Source organism: Mastigoproctus giganteus, chromosome 11 (assembly GCF_048544385.1).
Source record: "Mastigoproctus giganteus isolate SK-2022 chromosome 11, ASM4854438v1, whole genome shotgun sequence".
NCBI lineage: Eukaryota > Metazoa > Arthropoda > Arachnida > Uropygi > Thelyphonidae > Mastigoproctus > Mastigoproctus giganteus.
In genome coordinates, this window is record NC_143585.1 from 45,373,514 (window position 1) to 45,397,094 (window position 23,581).

The window sequence follows — 23,581 nt, forward strand, 5'->3', positions numbered from 1 at the left end:
CACCTCTGCCAGTGGCTACTGTTAATCTATTAGTCCTTGTATCCCCCTAAGCTAGCAGTTTTCCGACCCACCTAACACTGCCTCGATAGCATCAGCAAATATTCTTGCACCCTTTCTATTCAAGTGTATCCCATCCCTGTAGAAGCAGTCTCTCCTGTTAACAAGTACAGACCAGGCTGAAAAAAATTCTACCCTTTGAGCCTTGCATAATCTTTCCAGGGCCAAATTGATCGACAAGGCTCTCATCATATACTTCCTCCTATTGTGTCTGGGCAGAATTGCAGACACTTTCAAATTCAACCCTAATTCGATGCTTTTTTTCAACAGCGACCTGTACTTGTTTAGTAATTCTGCCGGTCTCCTACTCTTAATATCATTAGTGCCAACGTGTACAACTATATCACCTTTTGTGCCCTTAAAAGATGATATCTGCTCTACAACGTCATTGACCTTTGCCCCTGGCAGACATATCCTGGTCCTGTTCCACCTATCCTTTTAACAAAGCATGTTCCCCGTTTCCATGACAATAGTCACCAACAACTACTAGTTCCTGTGAGACCAGCGCATTCTGCCTTGGGGGTTGCTGCTGTGCTGCGTGATGACCAAGTGCAAGCTCTGGCGTTGTGGGCAGCTGAGAGCTTGATAGGCCCCTCAATTTAGATCCTTCGAGGGCATCCACCCTGTCTTTCAAGCTCTCATATAGGCCCATAACAACGCTGAGTTGTCGCCTGATTTCCTTACACTCCTTACATTGCGCACACACAAAGACATCCCCCATGGCAATATCATGTCTCATACCCGATTGCTCCACAAATATCAAGCAAGCAGTGCATTTTAAAAGGCTGTGATTCAGAGGGCAACTGCCCCATCCCCCCTTGGTTCTCACCTGAGCCACAGCACTCCCATTAGCTTGAGCCTTTTGCTTTGCTGCTCTGAGTCATGATTTCGATTTAATTTCAATTTCAGTACAAAATTATACTCCAAACTTGTATCCCAACAGTTATAACGCTATATATATTTTTCAGTATCGAGTATTATCTACTAGTTCCGTTTGTATAACTTACGTATCAAGTTATGTATTAATTAATTACGTTACGTTGGTAATCTAAGTCGTTACATGTATTTAGTTAAAAGTACAATTTAATTGCCAGTGAAGTTTAACAAGATCAATAGATTTTACTGATTAATTGACAATATTATATTATATACTATACTAAGCTTACGCTATCTAGTTCAGGATATAACGTTATATCGTATAACAATGGCGGCAAGTTAAGAACGGTAAATCTACGGACACTTAAGTATTAATTAACTTCCAAATCTCGCTGTCTCAATTCAGAATAAACTAAGGATCCTGACTAGGTCTATAAGCTACTTATAGAAAATAATTTATAACAATTGGTCAATAAAGCGGCTAAATATGGTTAAAAAACTTCTCGTTCAGCGGAGCTGCAACTTGTAACACGTGGATTTGATACCCTTACCGATACTAAGTGATACCTACAAAATCTCTATCTCAGTTAAACTTCAATCTAAGTATCGTAACTAGGAATATAATGCTACTTTTAGAAAATAAGTTAATATGCCAATTTAAGCTAATAAAACAGAAAAAACTTCTCTATTCCAGGAGCAGTAAAAAACTTCGCCTTCACAAGGCTTCAGTTAGGGCTAGAACCTCAAAATCTCCAATCCAAGAGTCATTCCTTTTTATAAAGACTGCAACAGCTAATCTGTTTATTGCAGTTAATAAATTATAAACTGATTTATAAGCTAAAAAATTCTGAGTATTTCAAATATAAAATTTTTGTTAAAAAAATTTCACATTCACTGATTACAAGAAAACAAGCTTTTTAATGAGAACTACAGTTTAAGTTATTAATTTTTAAAATTGTAAAAGGATTTTATAACTGTGTGTGTGTGTGTGTGTGTGTGTGTGTGTGTGTGTGTGTGTGCACGCGCGCACTTCACAAAAGACAAATTTTGAGGGAAAAATTATTTTATTGCAAATATTTGAAACACAAATTCAAAAATGCTTACTAAAAAGCAAGTCTAAAACGATGCTTTATTCGCTGTATATCCCAAAAAATCCATCATCATGATGTTATCACCTGAACTTTCACTTTCTTCAAAAAGTAACATCATCTTTAGCTTTAATCATGTCTTTAAATGAGACATTTTCTTCACAGGTTTATCCAACAAAAAATAGTTTATTGCTTAATGAATAACACCTGTGAGGAAATTTTTCTCAGCCTGGTCTGTGTTTGTTAACAGGAGAGACTGCTTCTACAGGGATGGGGGTACACTTAAATAGAAAGGGTGTAAGAATATTCGCTGATGCTATTGAGGCGAGGTTAGGTGGGTCATAAAACTGCTAGCTTGGGGAGATACACAGGCCGCACGCAGAGGCAAAAGTGATTCTTGCACAGTTTCTATTAGAATGAGCAGCAGCATGGAAAGCAAGGTTATGGAGATTTCCAGGACTGCTGGGAGACATAGTGGAACAAGTAAATACATGGGCTGTGTTAGGGTAACTAAGAGTAGAAACAGGTGCATGTATACTTGCATGTACACCAATGCTAGAAGTACAGTTAATAAATTTGATGAGCTTGAAGTGCTAGTCAAGGCATCAAAGGCAGATATTGTTGGGATATCAGAGACGTGATGTCACAGATATAAGCAGTACAGAATTGGAATTTGGGGACTACAATGTGTACAGAAAGCATAGACAGGTCAGGAAGGGAGGAGGGGTTATGCTGTTAGTTAAGAAACACAAAATCTAAGGAAGTGCATCCAACTGATGTTGGTGGAGAATGCAATGTTCAGTCCTGTTTGGTATGACCTAAGCACTGGGAAAAGAAAAATGAGCAGGTGTGTGTTATAGGCCCAATGAATCTGATGAGTATAATGAGCAATTGTGCAGAGCAATAGTGGGCCAGTAAATCAGAATGTCTTATAATGGGGGATTTTAACTTTCCAGATATTGACTGGAACTGTGGGTTGGTCACTCACACACTAACAGCAACAAGTTCTACAGCAACATGTTCGAGAGGCAACCAGAGGGAGCAATACTCTTGATCTGATTATCAGCAGTGATTATTCATGCATTAAAAATTTGCAGATAAAGGAACCACTGGGTGACAGTGATCATATACTGATGTGAGAATTATTTAAAGATGTAACTACATCAACGCTAAAGGGAAGGGCTTGTGCTTTCTTAAAAGGTGATTACAGGGGTCTCAGACAATTTTTAAATTCTGTACAGTGGGATCAACTGATGATGTTACCAATGTTGAATTCTAAATGGGAATCCTTCAGGGAATTAATTTTGGAGGCTACTAGGCTTTTCATTCCATCTAAGAAATACAGTTCAAGGTTTATGCTTAAATGCATGTCAGATTGATTAATGAGGCTCATGGCAGAGAAGAAAAATGGATGGGATGCATATAAAGTATCAGGTGACACAGAAGCCTATGGCAGATATATCAAGTAACAAAGGAGGTTAGGCAGGTGAGGGCAGATTACAAGAAATCTTTTGCAAAGGATACAAAGAAAAACAGCAAAGAGTTTTTTACTTATGTAAACTCTAGAAGGAAAGGGATGAATTGGATTGGACCACTTAACATAGATGGGTTGACTATTGATGATCATGGGCAGGTAGCTGATAAACTATATGAGTATTCTGCATCTACATTCACACATGAGGAGTTATTCAATGAGGGGAGTGCCAGATGTTTATCAAACTAACCGGGAGCTAAGTGACTTTGTAATAACAGAGCAAAGCGGAGGAAAAATTGTTGAAGTTAAACATAAACAAGTAATATAAAAAAAAAATTTTTAAAGTCAATTCCTACTTAGGTCAACAAAGAAAAATTTTATTTTAGTTACTTTTTATTAGTGGTCCTGATGATGGAGTAAGGCTTCTTACAACAGGGGGGGGGGCGCCCGGTACCCTGAGGGGCACGCTAGCGACATAATTATTTTACTACCCTATGCCATTCACCTTCTCGACACATAGCTCAATCTTAAGGTTAGGTAGGAGAAGTGACCAACAATTGATGACAAAGATTTTAAGGAGAGAAATTGGAATTGAACCCAAAGCATAAAATTTCTTCAATTTTATTTTTTGAGAAAAATCCTTCATTCTAACCACTAAGCCACAACTGCTAACTCACTCTCGAAAATCATTTGGATAAAACGTCTACTTAAAGCAAAAATTTTCAAAAATTTATCAAAAAATTATTGATTTTCACAAGAATTGAACTCGCATTCTTCACCTTCATTCACATTCTTCACTCACATTGAAAAATACTGAAATCCTTGCATTTTACCGATTGAGCTACTGCCTGTTGATTTCAATTTTATTCCTAAATTTATATCCTGCTAAATATCTTATATAAGAGAAATTTTTTTCTCCCATATAAAACTAAAATTAATTAATTAAATTTAATTAATGAATTAATATTTGAAAAAACTGTATTAACATCAAGTGTCATCCACTACAAGTTTAAAAAAATGTATTTGAACTTGAGTGGATGAAGAAAAAGTATTTTATTAAAGATTGAAAATTTGAACAAGATATATAAATATATATAGGGAGAGTGTGAACTAATAGTAGGAATTGAAAAAGGCACCTGGGGTGGACGGGATCTATCTAGTTATATTAAAGGAAGCAGCAAAAAAAGTAAGCAAACCTTTCGCCATAATTATCAGAGCTTCCATGGACTCAGGGGAGGTCCTCATGGACTGGAGGTGTGCAAATGTATCACCAATTCACAAAGGGGGTTCAAAAGGTGACACAAGTAACTATAGACCTGTTAGTTTAACTTGTGTTCCGGGGAAAATAATGGAATCACTGGTTAAAGAAGCATTGCATGATCATCTAGAAAAGACTGCAGTAATAGTTAAGATACAGCATGTGTTTGTTAAAGGGAGGTCTTGTCTGACCAATTTGACTGGATACTATGATGTGGTCTTAAAAAGAACTGCATGCCAAAAATAATTTTGATATCATATACTCGGATTTCAGGAAAGCTTTTGATACTGTTGCACATGGAAGACTGCTGTACAAATTGGAGAAGTATGTCATTAAGGGTACGTTGCTACAATGGATAAAGGGTTGGTTGAGTGGGAGACGACAGAGAGTGGTAATCAATGAACACTGCTCTTCATGGACAAATGTTATTAGTGGAGTTCTCCAGGGTTTGGCATTGGGCTCATTGTTGTTTTGTGTATTTTTCAATGATATTGATGAAGGTATATCAGGTTTAATGTCCAAGTTTGCAGATAATGCAAAGATTGGCAGGGGTTGATAAAGACAGTAAACACAGTATGCTACTCCAACTGGATCTAGATAAGTTGGGCAAATGGGCTAAGAAGTCGCAACTGAAGTTTAACTTTGACAAATGAAAAGTACTGCATATGGGCAGCAATAACCGAAGAGAAACGTACCAACTGTGTGGTACTACACTCAGGGAGGTGGAAAGCGAAAAGACCTGGGGGTAATTGTGCAGTCAAATATGAAGTTCGCTGAACAGTGCAGACAGGCTGCCAGGTCAGGTCATGGAGTCTTGTCAATGATATATAGAATTTTGCTAGTAGGGACAGGGAGGTGATTATCCCATTATAAAAGGCAATGGTCAGGCCACATCTAGAGTACTGTGTATAGGTCTGGACGCCTCATTTTACGAAGGATGTAGAGTTGCTAGACCAAGTGCAAAGAAGAGAAACAAGGGGAACAAATGGGTACGCTTACCAAGAAAGGCTTAAGTTCTGCAAATTGCAGCACCTGGAGACTAGGCATCTGTGAGGTGATCTGATTGAGGTGTATAAGGCCTTGAATGGGTACAGCAAGCTGAATGCTGATGGGATTCTTCCTCTTGCTCAGATTAAGAACCTGAGGGTACACAGTTTCAAATTGAGGAGAGACAGTTGTAGAATAGATGTGTGGAAATTGGCCTTTAGCCAGCGGGTAGTCAATTGGTGGAACAGAGTTCCATCTTTTGTTGTGGAAGTTGATAGCCTAAATAAATTTAAGGTTGAGCTGCACAGGCATTTGGAAATAATGGAGGGGTGAAATGGGAGGGTTTGTTTTAGGCTGATGCTGCATAAGCTTGCTTTCTTGCATCTATGCCTCTACTAATGCTAACTGCTGGGTACACATTTCTGAAAAACCTTTTTTTTGATGCTTGCAAACATTGGGTCCTGCTCCACTCCTTATGCATGAATGCTTTAAAGGGTTTGTTATTTGCAATGTCTTGCAGCTGGCTAAGACCTGCTGGAATTATAGCTAACTCCATGATTAATTTAGTACATGTGAACTGAACTGGTCAAATTCTAAAAGAACTAGCTTTTTTTCCAGAAGGCTATCTGAAATTTTGACTATACCTTCTCTAACCATGGCTACAGATAAAAATGCTATAATGCACACCTAATATACCTTTAGACCACAAGTCACAAGAGAGCTTTAGCTATCATTTTCCAGTGAAATACAGTGATGATGATTTAAGTGACTTATTGAAATGCTATATTAAGTCATGTTTACAGTTACTGATATTATGAAGAAACTGCACTCTTTACAAGATTCATATTATGGAGAATGCAAGGTGCCAGGATTTTCTTCACTGTCACTTTCCACCAGCATACTGAGCATGTTAGACATCAGCAGGGTGTCATCTGAACCTCTGGTGAGGGTAACAAGGGTCATTCAGACTATAACTTCTGTCAGAGTTTCCAATGCCACTATACAGTGTGACATTTGGAAAATAAGATTGATGCTAGAAAAAAATAATGATCCCATGTATGAGTAAACTAACCTTGGCTTACTCAATGTAGCTTCCTCCCACATCCACACATTGCATACAACAATTACAAAGCAACTGGAATGATTGGTGGAAGGCTGTGACTGGTATACTGTACAATGTTCTCGTTACAGCTCTTTGAATAGTGTGGTCATGAAAATAACAGCCTTTCAGTGGTTCCTTGAGCTTCGAGAACAAAAAGAAGCTGCATGGGGCTGTCTGGTGAATACAGTTGGTGCGACACTACAGACTGTTTTGCTAGCCGAAAACTTCCAAACAATGGGAGCCTTTTGGTTTGGTGCATTGTCTTGCAAGAGAATCAAACTGCAGTCTTCTCCAGACTAAAGCTGCAGACGACAGATTCTCTATCATTGGGCACTTTCTCTATCATAGAAAGTGATGAGCATGGTTCTGATTTTTGACCTTTCTTGATGAATGTTTCTAGCTTCGTTGAGGGGTTGTACTGAAAATGCCATGTGGAGAGAAATTGTTGAGGATAAACATAAAAAAGGCACCCAGGGTGGATGGGATCTATCCAGTTATATTAAAGGAGGCATCAAAGGAAGTAAGCAAACCCTTAGCCATAATCATGAGAGCTTCTTTGGACTCAGGGGAGGTACCCATAGACTGGAGATGTGCAAAATGTGACCCCAATTCACAAAGGAGATCAAAGGCTGATACAGGTAATTACAGACCTGTGAGTTTAACTTCTGTTCCAGGAAAATTAATGGAGGCATTGGTTAAAGAAGCACTGCAGGATCATCTAGACAAGACTTCAGTTATAGCTCAAACACAGCATGGTTTTGTTAAGGGAAAGTCCTGCCTGACCAATTTGAATGGATACTATGATGCAGTCACAAAAGAACTGGATGCAGGGAATAACTTTGATATTATATATTTGGATCTTAGAAAGGCTTTTGATACTGTTGCACATGGAAGACTGCTGCACAAATTGGAGCAGTGTGGCATTGGAGGCAAATTGCTGCCATGGATAAAGGGATGGTTGAGGGGAGAGAAGACAGAGAGTGGTAATCAATGGACACTGCTCATCGTGGACTAATGTTATTAGTGGAGTTCCTCAAGGTTCAGTGTTGGGTCCATTGTTGTTTTCTGTATTTATAAATGACATTGATGATAGTATATCAAGATTAATGTCCAAGTTTGCAGACGATACAAAGGTTGGCAGGGTTGTTAAGGACACTCTGACGCTATGCTGCTGCAACAGGATCTGGAAAGGTTGAGCAGATGGGCTGAGAGGTGGCAAATGAAGTTTAACTTTGACAAATGTAAAGTACTACATATGGAAAACAGTAACCCGAGAGCAACGTATCAACTCTGTGGTACTACACAGAGTGGTAGAGAATGAAAAGGACCTGGGGGTAATTGTACAGGCAGATATGAAGTTTTCTGAGCAGTGCAGATGGGCTGCAAGAGTAGTTCATGGTGTCTTGTCAATGATATACAGGAATTTTTCTAGCAGGGATAAGGAAGTGATTATTCCCTTGTATAAGGCAATGGTCAGGCCACACCTTGAGTACTGTATACAGGTCTGGAGGTCTCATTTCAAGAAGGGTGTAGAGCTGCTGGAACGAGTACAGAGAAGGGCAACAAGATTAGCGAATGGAACAAAGGGTTGCTCTTACGAAGAAAGGCTTAAGTTTTGCAAATTACAGTGTCTGGAGACTAGGCACCGGCGAGGTGATCTAATAGAGGTGTATAAATGCTCAATGCCAATGGGATTCTTCCTCTTGCTCAGAATAATCACCTGAGGGGGCATAAATTCAAATTGAGGAAAAACAGATGTAGGATAAATGTGCAGAAATTTGCCTTTAGCCAGCAGGTAGTTGGTTGGTGGAATAGACTTTCATCCCTTGTTGTGAAAGTTGATAGCCTAAACAAATTTAAGGCTCAGCTGGACAGGTATTTCGAATGAACAGAGGGGTCAAATGGGAGTGGGTTTTTTTTTTTTTTTTTTTGGCTGATGCTGCATAAGCTTGCTTTCTTGCATCATATGCCTCTACTAATGCTAATGTCTCATCACCTGTAATAATCGAATTCAGGAAGTTGAGTTTGCTTCAGTGGCCTCAATGAGTCCTCTGCAGTGTTCGACCTGTGCTTGTCATTACTATCTCTGAACAAATGTGGAACAAACCATGCACAGACCTTAATTTTCTTCAAATCCTGGGTTATTACTTGCCAAATGGTTTCCTTATTAATGCACAGATCTTCCAAAATCATTTGGAGCACTGCACCGCGGTCATTGGTAATAATTTTACACACATTTTCAATCAACTCTGGCATTCAAAACATTTTTTCTGGGCCCAAATGTTTGTTATCTTCCAGTGATTCTCTTCCATGGGAGAAAAATTTATGCCACTTGAATGCAAGTGCACAAAACAGACAATTCCCTCCATACAGTTGCTTCATCATTTGAAATGTTTCCATGGCACTTTTGCCCAGTCGAACGCAAAACTTGATATTTGCTATTTGTTCCATTGTCTCTCCACAACACACACACACACACACACACACACACACACACACACACACACACACACACACACACACACACACACACACACACACACACACACACACACACAGTAGAGATGTGCAGTTCAGCTCACAATACATTCTGAAATGGTAGCAATTTCCACTGACCTTCACTGCAGTGCTCAAGGAACATTCACCCTTTCATTCCATGTTTACTTTGTAGATAGCAGCACCAGCACTCGACTCATAACATCAGTTTTCCAATTGCCACACCATGTATTCTCAATGACTGGTAAGTGAAATAAAATACAGTATTACATTTTAATGTTTTTTATTTAATAGTACTGAACTCTTCATAATATTCTAGCAACTTTGGAAAATATGTATTTCTTTCAAGTTTAACAGAACTGAATTTAGCAGACAGGCCTCATCTCTATATCCATATAGTCTGTTAAATCAAGGATTACAATATTTAACTCTGAAAAGCAGTTGTCAATTCTTGTACCACTAAACTAAAAATTTTAAAAGCACATGGCCTTACTTACTGCACACTTAGCCCTCCATGCTAATAAAATGAGGTCGGCAGCAAGAACATTCCAGGGACAAATTGAAATATCATCACTGCAATCTCAATATTAATAAATTTAGGAGAAAAATAGTTTCATAATGTTCAGGTTCTATAGATGGTTTACTATCCAATGAGTCACTTCAATTTTTGGAATGTTTCAAAAAACTGACTTAAATGAGTATGATAAAAAAAAAAGGCTGCACTTGTTGCTTCCTTATTTTATAAACTTATAAAACTTATTTATTTAACTTATTTTATTATCTTATAAACATGCACATATGCTCTAAGTTCAGAAGATAGAAGTGCTAGAGTGGATCAAAATCTTTTTAAACTATGCTGGGATTCGAAATTAAACTGTTGCCAATTTTATAATCTACAAAATTGCTCTGGAATACTTTTTCCCCGACGATAAAGGGGAGAAAATAAACACTGATATATATATTTATATAAAAAAAAAGTATTTAAATGTGATATAAAAAAACCAAACCTCAACAACACACACAATTAAGAACCCCCCCCCCACCCACCCAGAGATCACACAGAATTATTTTCTTCCCTGTTATTCTGAAGAATACTGCAGTCACATGACTTCAGAAGAAGCCCTCAAATTGCACATTTTATTGAAACACAATGTCATGTTTCTCTGCCTGGTCAAGAAGTCCTGGATTTGCAAGGTTGTTTATAAGATCCCGTATATGTTTTAACAGAGTAAAAATAATAACACAATAATCAAGGTAAGCCAAAAAACATGAAGAATAATACTGCCAACATCATCATCGAATGGAACTGCTTAAAGACAAAATAGCAGAAATACACTTATGGGGCCAAAAATGCCTCAGGCATATATCTTTTGTATAATACTATGTAAGTGAACTGTAATTATTTTAGGAACTTATTTAAACATTTTTAACACACTAACTGCTGCACAAAAAAAAAAAAAAAAAAGGCATAAGGAAATTCAATTTTTCAACCTTCATCACATAAGTAGTTAAATACATAGGTCAGGCACCATAATAAAAAAAAAAAAGTTGGTGGCTTCACATATCCATTTTTTTCTTTAACATAAGATCAGTTAGTGTTAAACAGGAAAATGTGATTTACACAATTCATTTTCTTGAGTATTAATTATACATTGTAAATGAAGTAAATGCTCTTTTCTGCATTTATTATTATTATTATTTTATTTATTTATTTTTTTTTGTTGCTGGCACATCAGCTTCTGTGGCCATAATGCACCTCCCAAAGTTTTTGCCTTTTACTCTGATCCAAGCCCGAGGCGGGATTCGAACCCGTGACCTTTGGGTTGCCAGGCAGGCACTTTACCCACGTGGTTAGCCCGGTCGGCATTTATTAAATAAATGAGCATAAAAAGTATAAGCTGCAATATATAAAAACACATAAGTACACTCACTTGCTGCAGGCACAGGATGGCTTGGTTTGCGACTTTTCCCCATAATGTTTTCCATTATTCCTGACATTCGATCCCTCCTTTTATCTTTCTTATTTCTTAAGGCACCAATACAAGGTTCTTCTACAACCTTCACACAGAGCTTGTGAATATTCATCTCACAATCTGTAAAATAAAAGATCTATAACATATGCAACTTTAATTTTTATACATATAAAGTAATTTCTGTAAAATCTGGAAAATTTTACAAAAAAAAGTCAACGTCTTACAATCTAGAAACATGAAGAAAGTGATCCGATACTTGCATCAATGGTTGCATTTGTCTAAGAATCCAAGCAAAAAAGTAACATTTCTCTCAGAGACAAACAGACAAAACAGTTGTAAAGAAGTTGTTTCATTTGAGCTGCCATGCAGTATACGAAATCAGTTTTAGAAGTTGTAATATAGCTAAAACTATTTTGTCTGAGTGCTGTCACTAGAGACCACCTGCTATCTGATCAGAGCCAGCTTTTCCTGAAACAGGCTGTCATAGCAGTCTCATCTTTTAAACAAATCGCCAAATTGGCAGGCCCATTTGTTTGCAAGTAGTCCAACCAGGGCAAATCATTACAAAACAAGTTTGTTCTACTGTGAGAAGACTGCTGCATTATCAATGCAGTTCAAATTCCTGATCGACACAAAAACAGATAAAAGGACCAGCCCTACTAACAGATTATAATTTTTCAGAGGGCATATATTGTTTAAGTTTTATTATAACTTTGAATTTCTCACTTTTAGCTATCACTTATTCAGATACTTCATAACTTAGAATGAACTGCTCTTGCAAATTAGAGCTACATGGTTAATTATACAGCACCTATACTAGCTGGTTGCCAGTTTGTTTGTCACTTATAACACTTAGGGGGGAGAGAGGGAGAGAGAGAGAGAGAGAGAGAGAGAGAGAGAGAGAGAGAGAGAGAGAGAGAGAGCGAGCGAGCGAGCGAGAACAGCTCGTGTACAGATGGAAATTTATGGTTAATATCTTCTATAATCAGCAACTTAGTAACATGCAAAAACAGTAAATTCAATTCCACATTATTTTATTTTATTTGTTTGTTTTTTTTTGCCATCATTTTAACTATCACACGCCTTGCCAAATGCATGGCTGAAAAGGGGAGAAAAACAACATGTGGCTCAAATGGCTTAGAGGTATATCTGATGGAACAGAAGGTCTAGTGAGTGACCACAAGCTGCCTATTCTTTTTCTCTCTGCTATTGTTATAATGTAAAGAAAAGGATTAGGGTTATATTTTTGTACTGAAATTTTATTTGAAATTGAATCGAAATCATGGCTGAGACCAGAGCAGCAAAATAAAAGGCTCAAACTAATGGGAGTGCTGTGGCTCAGGGGGAGAACTGAGGGGGGTGGTTATCCTCTGAATCACAGCCTTTTGAAAAGCACTGCTAGTTTGATGCTTGTGGAGCAATCAGGAATGGGACATGATATTGCCAAGGGGAATGTCTTTGTGTGTGCGCAATGTAAGGAGTGTGAGGAAATCAGGCACCAACTCAGCATTGTTATGGGCCTATATGAGAGCTTGAAGGACAGGGTGGATGCCCTTAAAGGATTTAAATTGAGGGGGCCCATCAAGCTCTCAGCTGCCAGAGCTTGCACTTGAACATCACGCAACACAGCAGCATCCAGCAAGGCAGAATGCGCTGGTCCATAAGGAACTAGTTGTTGTCGGTGACTCTATTGTCAGGGAAATGGGGAACATATTGTGCAGGGCTCACAATACCAGTCAAAATCTTAATGCCGGTATTTCGGTATTTTTAATTTATGAAACCGAGATACTGGCATTAATACCAGTATGCCAAAAAACAACATTTTTCACAATAAATTTTATGACAATTAGGTGCAATAAAATAAGGAAAAAACAAGTAATTACTTGAATTCATGTTTCAAATCAAACTTTTATTACAATAATAAGTATTCTAGAAAAAATTATTAAACATACAGTTATTCTAAAAACATAAAAATAAGCATTCACACTACCTGTCCGAATAAAGTGAGCTCTAAAGAAACTCAACAGTGTTATCATTTAAACTGGATCTAATTTTGGTACATATTTAATTAGCAGCTGAAAACATCCTTTTGGAAGCTGTGCTGGTTGGTGCTTTGTACTGAGATAGTCGTAGATGAGTTGCAGTTTAACCCCCCCCCCATTCCCTCATCTTCAAAAAATTTAATTTCCTTTTTATCAAAAATAAAAAATATTTCCTTTTTGACTTTTTATGGCACTATGCCCATATTAACAAAAGAAAGGGACTGACGTTAAAGCTTGGGGAGGAAACCAAATCTAAGTTGGGTAGGGTTTTTTACTTCCTTGTACCTTAGTATTGCTGCAATGGCCATTGTTATGATTTTTGTACAGCAGTTCCTCTCAAGCAATAAGCCCCATAAGCTACAAGACTGTGTTAAAAAATGAGAATTTCCAGGAGCTGAGGGATATCCCCCCCACACACAAGTATATATAGATATATATATATATATATATATTATATGTGAGCTGTCAGTTTCTCAAGAGCAATGACACAAATATAAAACAAAAGTCATTTATCACACAAATCTACTTACAATACATAGCTGGTGTTCATTTACAACTAATCCATTCATTTTTCTCATTTAATCTCTTAATACATGCTATCATTTCCATAAAATTTCTCTCAATTAACAATCTCAACTCTCTCTACAGCTTCAAACACTAACTAATTCAGTCTTAATTGCTTCCTCTTAATCACCAATATCAATTCTCTTCACAACAGCAATCCATTAGTCACTAACTTAATGCTAACAATTCCATGTAATCTCTCTTAATTTAGCAATATCAATTTTCTTTACAACCTCAACCAATAAACTAAACATTTCCTTATTTCTCGTGTTTCTTCAACTTCAACCTTATTCTAAAATAATCTCCCATTTTATCTAAGTACCATTTCCAAAACAACACAGTTCAGAGGACTTACCTTCCTTCTCTTTCATGGTGGGATTCCTTTGTGCTGGTTCCTTCCATGGAGTGCAGTGATGTCTCTCTCTTCTTAGTTTAACTCTGCATCTGTGCTATATAGCTCTTCCAGTACTGTCTTATTTCGAGAACAGTTCTCTGTTAATAATGAAGGAAATTACCACAGCATTGGTAGAAGTCAGGGCACTATCTGACTGGCTTGTTATTCAACTTCCGGATTAACTTCTAGCACAGGAACATGCCCGGCAGAACCCTTCACTATATAGCTGGACACTCGCAGAACTGGACCGAACTGAACCCAGAACTACCACTGGAAGTCTGCAACTCCTCCGAATAAAAACCACAAAATCTTTTGGTGTGAGCACCTTATTTATTTCCTTCTCATTTATTTATTTACTGAATTGATTGCAAGTTACAATCACCCCTTGTACTACTTATTTATATGCAAGCTTATGTGCAAACCCCAGAGGGGTTTGTACATAAGCTTGCATATAAATAAGTAAATGTGTGTAAACCCCAGAGGGGTTTGCACACATTTACTTATCTCCCCCTATCTAATTTAAACCTGACCCAATAATGGTGTTATTCTTTAAACTCACTCTTCTACCTTTGGTGGGAAAAACAGGAAAAGCAGAACATTTTCCCCACACAGCAAAACACTTTCATCTTTTACCTCTAGATCACCTGTTCACAATACCTTTTGAACTGTTCCATACCGACACCCTTTCCCAAAATGCACTAAACGTTGTTTGTCACATCCTCAAGTAGAGGTGTAATAGAGGGATTAAACTATTGTTCTGAAGCTTTTAATTTTAACCCTTCCACACCTGCCATACTATTGTTCACCATATTCCTTAATTGCGCTACAAGGTCTACTACTCCCACTAATGGAAATATTTCTGTAATGATGTTTTCGTTATTCCTTAAGTGCTTTACTTCCACACACTATACTTACTAAGAGAAATATATTTGTAAGATTTTATGTCTTACAGTTTCCTGACATTTTCAGGTTTCAATTGCATTTGTACTGTGTATAACAATCGCTCATTTGCAAATTCAGCAGTATTAATGATTTATTGTTGTCAATTTTAAAACCTTTATGTCAATAAATCATGGATAATTATTTTTTAAACTAGTACCGAAAAACAGGTATTTTTGTATCAATACCAGGATTTAAATACCGCAAAAAAAAAAATTACCAGGATCCTGGAATCTTGGTATTGTAAGCCCAAGATAGGTGGAACAGCACCAGGGTATGTCTACCAGGGGCAAAGGTTGATGATCTTGAAGAGAAGATATCAAACTTTTAAGGACACAAAAGGTGATATTGTTGTACATGTTGAAACTAATGATATTAAGAGTAGGAGACCAGCTGAATTACTTAACAAGTACAGGTAAATGTGGAAAAAAAGCAGTGAGTTAGGGTTTAATTTGAAAGTGTCTACAATTCTGCCCAGACACAATAGGAAGGATTATATGATGAGAGCCTTGTCGATCATTGGAGAGATTGCACAAGGCTCAAAGGGTAGAATTTTTCTCAGCCTGATTGCTTGTTAACAGGGTAGACTGCTTCTACAGGGATGGGATACACTTAAATAGAAAGGGTGCAAGAATATTTGCTGATGCTATCGAGGCAGTGTTAGGTGGGCCGGAAAATTGCTAGCTTGTGGGGATACACGGACTAATAGATTAACAGTAGCCGCTGGTAGAGGTGAAAGTGATTCTTGCACTGCTTCAATTGGAATGAGCAGCAGCCTGGAAAACAAGGTGCAGGGGATTCCAGAGACTGCTGGAAGTCGTTGCAGAACGAGAAAATACATGGGCAGTGTTAGGGGAGCTAAGAATAGAAACAGGTGCATGTATATTTGCATGTACACCAATGCTAGGGGTTTGGTAAATAAATTTGATGAATTTGAGGTACTGGTCAAAACATCAAAGGCAGATTTTGCTGGGATAACAGAGACGTGGTGTCACACAGATATAAGGAATGCAGAAATGGAATTTGAGGAGTACAATGTGTACAGGAAGGATAGACAGGATAAGAAGGGAGGAGAGGTTATGCTATTGATTAAGAAACACAAAATCCAAGGAAGTACAGCCAGTTGACATGGATGGATAGTGCAGTGTCGAGTCAGTTTGGTGACTGGTAAAATCAAAATTGAGAGTAGGAGTGTGTTATAGGCCTAATGACTGTGATGAGTATAATAAACAACTGTACAGAGAAATAGAGTGAGCCAGTAAATCAGAGTCTTAGTATGGGGGGGGAAATTGAATTTCCAAGATATTGACTGGAATTTGTGGGTTGGTCACTCACATACTAGCAAGGTTTTTGTGGATTTATTGGAAGATTGTTTTTTACAGAAGCACGTTCAGGAGGCAAGTAGAGGTAGTAATGCTCTTGATCTGATTAGCAGTAGTGATTCTTCATGCACTAAGAATCTGCAAATAAAGGAACCACTAGGTGACAGTGATCACAGGGTACTGAAGTGGGATTTACTCAAAGGGGTAACTACCATCAGGGGTAAAGGGAAGGGTTTTTGCTTTCGTAAAGGTGACTACAGAGGTTTGAGACTATTTCAATTCTATACGGTGGGAACAACTGAAGATGTTACCAACAGCAAATTCAAAATGGGAAGCATTCAAAGAATTAATGTTGGAAGCTACTAGGCTTTTCATACCAACTAAGAAATATTGTTCAAGATTTAGGCCTAAATGGATGTCAGATGAACTAATTAGACAAGTGGCAAGGAAGAAAAATGCATGTGATACATAGAAATTAACAGATGACACGGAAGCGTATGAAAGCTGGTCTGTAACCAAGTCACAAAGCACGTTAGGCAGGCAAAGGGTGCAAAGAAAAACAGCAAAGAGTTCTTTACTTATGTAAAGTCTAGAAGGAAGGGGATGAATCAGATTGGTCCACTTGATATCGATGGTTCAACTGTTGATGATCCTGCTCAGGTAGCTAACAACCTAAATCAGTATTTTGCATATACATTCACACAGGAGGAGTTATGCAGAGTATTCAGAGAGGGGAATGCCAGAGATGTATTAAACCCTGGCAGTATGCTAGATGATCTTGTAATAAATGAGAGTAAAGTGGAGGAGAAAAAATTGTTGAAGATAAACATAAGAAAGGCACCTGGGGTGGATGGAATCTATCCAGTTATATTAAAGGAGGCAACTAAGGAAGTAAGCAAACCCTCAGCCATAAATATGAGAGCTTCCTTGGATTCAGGGGAGGTATCCATGGACTGAAAGGACTGACAATGCAGAAAGGAGGATCAAAGAGCAACACAAAAAATAGTAATAGAGGTATGTGATGCAAAAAAGCAAGCATATGAGCTTATTTGCTCATATGCTTGTAGTTAATTGCTAGAACAAACTTCCATCATGCATCAGCCAAAATAAAAAAAAAAAATTCACACAACCATTCCCTCTAAATGTTTGAGCAGTTCCTCCTTGAATTTATTAAAGCTATCAACTTCCACAACGACAGATGGAAGTTTGTTCTAGCAATTAACCACCTGCTCCACTGGCTAAAGGCAAATTTCCACACATCTATTCTACAACTGTCTTTCCTCAATCTGAATTTATGCTCCCTTAAGGTTCGTAATATGAGCAAGTTGAAGAATCCCATCAGAATTCAGCGTGCTCAACCCATTCAAGGCCTTATACACCTCAATCAGATCTCCTTGCAGGTGCCTAGTCTCCAGCCGCTGCAATTTCCAGAAATTAAGACTCTTGGTAAGAGGATCCCTTCATTCCCCTCACCAATCTTGTTGCCCTTTTCTATACATGCTCAAGCAAATCTACATCCTTCCTAAAATGAAGCCCCCAGAGCTGTATGCAGCACTCAAGGTATTGCCTGACCATTGCCTTATACAGAGGGGACAATTACCTTTTCCCTGCTAGCAAAATTCCTGTATATCATTGACAAAACCCCATAACCTGCCCTGGCAGCCTGTCTGCATTGCTCAGAAAACTTCATATCTGACTGCACAATTACTCCCAGATCTTTTTCATTTTCTACCACCTTAAGTGTATTACCACACAGTTGGTACGTTCCTCTGGGGTTACTTCTACCCTTACACAGTACTTTGCATTTGTCATTGTTAAACTTCAGTTGCGGTTAATTGATTTCTCCATTACTTTAGAAAGAGTAGAAGTAATTGCAATGGGACGATAATTGGATGGGAGAGATTTGTCATCCTTTTTAGGAACTGGCTGGATATAAGCAAATTTCCAAGCAGAAGGAAAAACCTTTGGAACACCTTTGGAACGGTGTTTTTCCTTCTGCTGGTCCTTTCCGGATCAGCTAGTCCTTTACATTGTCACAGACATTCTCTCAGATATGCCAGATAAGCTGTAATTGCTACCTGGAGTCTAAAACACTTATGGAACTGATATTCGGGCGACACTCAGTTCAAGTGGACCCAATTTCAGCAAAGTCCGGACGGTCTGTGACAGCCAAATCCTCTGCTTGCACCTTCACGATGGTGGGACTGTGAGTAATCCTGCGTATAACCTCCATGCTCAAGCACATGGTGGGTGACCACCAGGTGTGAACCAACGTAAGCAGGGGTCGAGGTGTGGCGCCCACACCACATGGAGGAATGCCGCCCCTCTATGTTACCAGGCAGTACTAGGTGGCAGATGACTCTCAGTAACCGGTGCAATACCACTACTTTGCTTACTGGAGGCTTGAAGTGGTGGAACCCATGTTTAGTCACCAGAGCTAAGTTCCGGTCAACCCTTCCCCATCTCTTCCATCATGCAGTATGATTGATGACTTTTGGGGTTATGATGAACATCGTGGCGAAATCCAATCTTCCTTACATTTTGAGGGTACAGCTCTAAAACGGTGTTCGCAGGCCGGCCACTAGTTAGTACACCGGAGCGAACCTATTGGTAACTCTCTAGGAGGCTTCCGGATCAGCTAGTGGCCGGTAACTCTCTAGGAGGCTTCCGGATCTTGCTACCTCTACTCTAGATTTAACTTCTCAGCCACTTCTCAGCTGATTTGCCCAATTTATCTAGATCCTGTTGCAGTAGCACACTGCCATTAACAACACTGCCAAACTTTTGTATTATCTGCAAACTTCAACACTAAGACTAATATACCTTATCATACAACTTCACTATTTTTACTATTGCCATTGGTGTACAGCATATTTCCATTTGATAAACTTGTGATTCATTTCTTCTTGTTGTTTCAGCCAGGCAATAATTATTTTCCAGTTCACATTTTCTAATTCCTTTGTCAGCTCTAATATCCTATCTTCACCAATGTGTGATCTTACATCATAACAGGCCAAGTTCAGTTTCTCTGCATGGCAGCCTGATCCTACACAGAGATTCTTTGCACCCTATGTTTACGCTATGATCCTCTTGCTGCCGTAAGAGGGAGAGTGAAAGCGACTGGGGACCAAGGGCCATTTGTTTTGTCGTGTTGTCAAAGTGCTGGAGGGTTTAGTCTTTTCCTATCCATGCTGAAAAGACACCTTGAAGAGACGTCTGGTCAGCAAAAAGAGGAAAAGACCAAACGCACTCTACACGTTCGTTGCCACGTGAAGTGACGTAACAGGTCTTACCAATGATAAGCATGCATGAGTGGATTTTAGAGAGGCAGGCCAACTGGACTTCTACATATTTTAAAATAGAAAGATACTGAATCCATCAGTGTTTTACACTGACTGTCTGATAACACTAAGCCCTATGAGCAGAAAACTTCAATGCAATTTGTATTCAAGAACACCAATAAAAAACAGAACTAGAGTGGAACGAAATCAGATCAGGAGACAAGTGGACCCTTATCTATTCAACAGCTGAAATCTCTGACAATTCAGGTAGTAGTAGTAATGGATGTATGTCAGGCAAGAAAACAAGCATAAGAGCTTATGTAGCATCAGCCAAAAAAAAAAAAACAATTTCACAAATCCATTCCTTCTAAAATTTTGTCCAGTTCCTCCTTGAATTTATTTAAGCTATCAACTTCCATAATGACAGATGGAAGTATGTTCCAGCAATTAACCACCTGCTGGCTAAAGGCAAATTTCCGCACATCTATTCTACAACTGTCTTTCCTCAATTTCAATGTATGCCCCCTCAGGTTCGTAATCTGAGCAAGCGGAAGAATGCCATCAAAATTCAGCATGCTCAACCCACTCAAAGTTTTATACACCTCAATCAGATTGCCTAGTCTCCAGCTGTTGCAATTTGCAGAACTTAAGCCTTTCTTGGTAAGAGGACCCATTCGTTCCCCTCACCAATCTTGTTGCCCTTCTCTGTACATGCTCAAGCAACTCTATATCCTTCCTAAAATGAGGCCTCAGGACTTGTACACAGTACTCAAGGCATGGCTTGACCATTGCCTTATATAAAGGGATAATCACCTCCTTTTCCCTACTAGCAAAATTCCTGTATATCATTGACAATACCCCATGACCTGCTCTGGCAGCATGTCTGCATTGCTCAGAAAACTTCACATTTGACTGCACAATTACTCCCAGATCTTTTTTCATTTTCTAATACCCTAAGTGTATGACACAGTTGGTACATTTCTCTGGGGTTATTTCTACCCATATGCAGTACTTTGCATTTGTCAATGTTAAACTTTGGTTGCCACTTCTCAGCCCATCTGCCCAACTTTTCTAGATCCTGTTGCAGTATCACACTGTCATTACTGTCATTAACAACCCCAACCTTTGTATCATCTGCAAACTTCTACATTAAGCCTGATATACCTTAATCAACATCATTCATAAATATACAAAACAACAGTGGGGCCAACACCAAACTCTGGGGGACTCCATTAATAACATTAGTCCACGAAGAGCAGCATCCATTGATTACCTCTCTCCGTCTTCTCCCACTCAATCACCCTTTTACCCTTTGTAGCAACTTACCCTTAATACCATACTACTCCAATTTGTTCGGGTCTTCCATGCGCAACAGTGTCAAAAGCTTTCCTGAAATCCAAGTATATGATATCAAAATTATTTTTTTGCATCCAGTTCCTTTGTAACCACATCATAGTATCTAATCAAATTTGTTGGACATGACTTTCCCTAAACAAACCCATGCTGTGTCTGAATTGTTACTGCAGTCTTGTCTAGATGATCCTGCAATGCATCTTTAACCAGTGAGTCCATTATTTTCCCCGGGACAGAAGTTAAACTAACTGGTCTGAAATTACTCGTGTCACTCTTAGATCCCCGTTTGTGAATTGTGAATTTGAACATCTCCAGTCCATGGTGACTTCCCCTGAATCCGAAGATAATTATGGCTAAGAGTTTGCTTACTTCTTTTGCCACCTCCTTTAATATAACTGGATAGATCCCATCTACCCCAGGTGTCTTTCTTATGTTTAACTTCAACAATTTCTCCTCCACTTTGCTCTCTGTTAATACAAAATCATTAAGCACCCTGTTACAGTTTGATAAACTTCCAGCATTTTCCTCCCTTAATAACTCCTCCTGTGTGAATGTAGATGCAAAATACTCATTCAGTTTGTTTGCTATTTGAGCAGGATCATCAACAGTCGAACCACTGATATCAAGGTGTTGGAATTCTTGTCAATACCAGCATTTATAATAAACTATCTTCAATTCGAAGTATTTCAAACAGAATAATTTCACTAAATTCAAATCCAAAAGCCACCATTACCTGTGTGCACATACAGAAATGGCTGAAGAAATAGGAAAATTTTACAAAGATCTATCAAATCATGTGATCAACACCCCCATCCATAATCTTCACTTGACTGGTTGAGACTTCAATGCTCAAGTAGGAAAGGATGTTTTTGGCACTACGCAAAATATAGGTCACTGCACCTTTCATGAATACACAAATGAAAATGGGCTTCTTCATACCTTACTTTGTAACTCACAATAACCTTGTAAACTTACAGTTCATATTCCCACATAGAACTTCACCTCAGTGCACCCAAGCCTACTAGCATAAACAATCCTAAATATAATTGGACTGAATTAAACAAGCTTTGAAAAATAAACAAATTTGACCAAATAATAGAGAAACACTCTCAATAAAGAAGCATTAACAGACAACAATTTTGACATCATAATAAATTCCATCCAACAAGCTGCAAGCCAAATGTTCAATATTTTAAACTCCAAGAAGCCCAAAACAGATTGGGTGTCACAATCCACAATGACCTGGATAGAAGAAGGAACAATCTCAAGCAAAGACTTAGAAAATGCAATTCGGCATTTAAGACGGATAAAGAAGCCCAAATTCAGAATTAGTAGCAGCAAGTCGAAGACTGTCAGAAAACTCACAAAATTAGAGAAATGAGCAATATAACCAGTTCATTAAGTAATAAAAAAGAAAGCCTGGGAAACTAAGAATCAGAGGCAGGGAACTGCCCTCGAAAGCAAAGAAGAAATGGAAGAATGGGAAAAAAAAACATTTCCAAAACTTGTTAAATCCAGTAACCCCCCAGAAACACAAAAAACCTACCCAATATAGTAGTTGAAAATGTTCTCCTGATTAGTTGTAATAGCTTTACCATACAGGAATTATAAAATGCATCATAGCAACAAAAAAAACAGGAAGGAATCAGGCCCTGGTGGCATCACAGTTAAGGCCATTAGGCATGGAGCATCTAAACTCAAAGTACAACTCTTAAACATATTCAACACAGCACTGGCCCCTGAGACTATTCCTTCACAATGGAAGGAAGGACTCATTATACCAATACCAAAAATGGGTAATCTCAATAGTTCTGAAAACTACAGAGGAATTACACTTCTTTCAATTGTGTTGAAAATCTATAACAGGATTTTATTAAATAGAACAGAATCTCAGATTACTCCTTTACTCTGCACGAACCAGGCTGGATTTCTTAAAAACTGCAGTACTCTTGAACACAAACACTGTATTAGATTATGTGGAGTCCAAGACAAAAACCTTTCATTGATTTTAAATTTTATAGATTTCTCCAAAGCATTAGGCTCAGTTAATAGGTCAAGGGTGTCTCAAAAATTAACGGACTTCCTGAACAAATTATTAAAGCAATAGCAGCATCCTATCAAGATTACTTTCAGAGAGAGAGTCCTCATTAACAATGAAAAAAACGACAAATTCTTCATCACTACTGGAGCTCTACAGGGAGATATCTTAGCTCCTTTTTCTCGTTATAATAACCCTATATTATATTTTCAGGCTAACAGGGGATCATCCTAGAGGATTCTACAGGTCAATTTCCCCTACAGGATCTGAGATTGCAGAAGATATTGTGCTTATTGACGACAGCATTACATTGCACAAAAACAGTGACACGCTTTGC

General features: G+C 38.3%; 1 protein-coding gene across 1 annotated transcript in view; it reads right to left on the reverse strand.

Annotated features, from left to right (window-relative positions):
• The window catches only part of RhoGEF2 (Rho guanine nucleotide exchange factor 2), a 764,869-nt gene that overhangs the window by 370,696 nt on the left and 370,592 nt on the right, over nt 1-23,581 (reverse strand). The window contains exon 22 of the mRNA XM_090384978.1: nt 11,270-11,431. Within this exon, the coding sequence (XP_090241104.1) occupies nt 11,270-11,431 (162 nt within the window). The remainder of the gene's footprint in view (nt 1-11,269; nt 11,432-23,581) is intronic.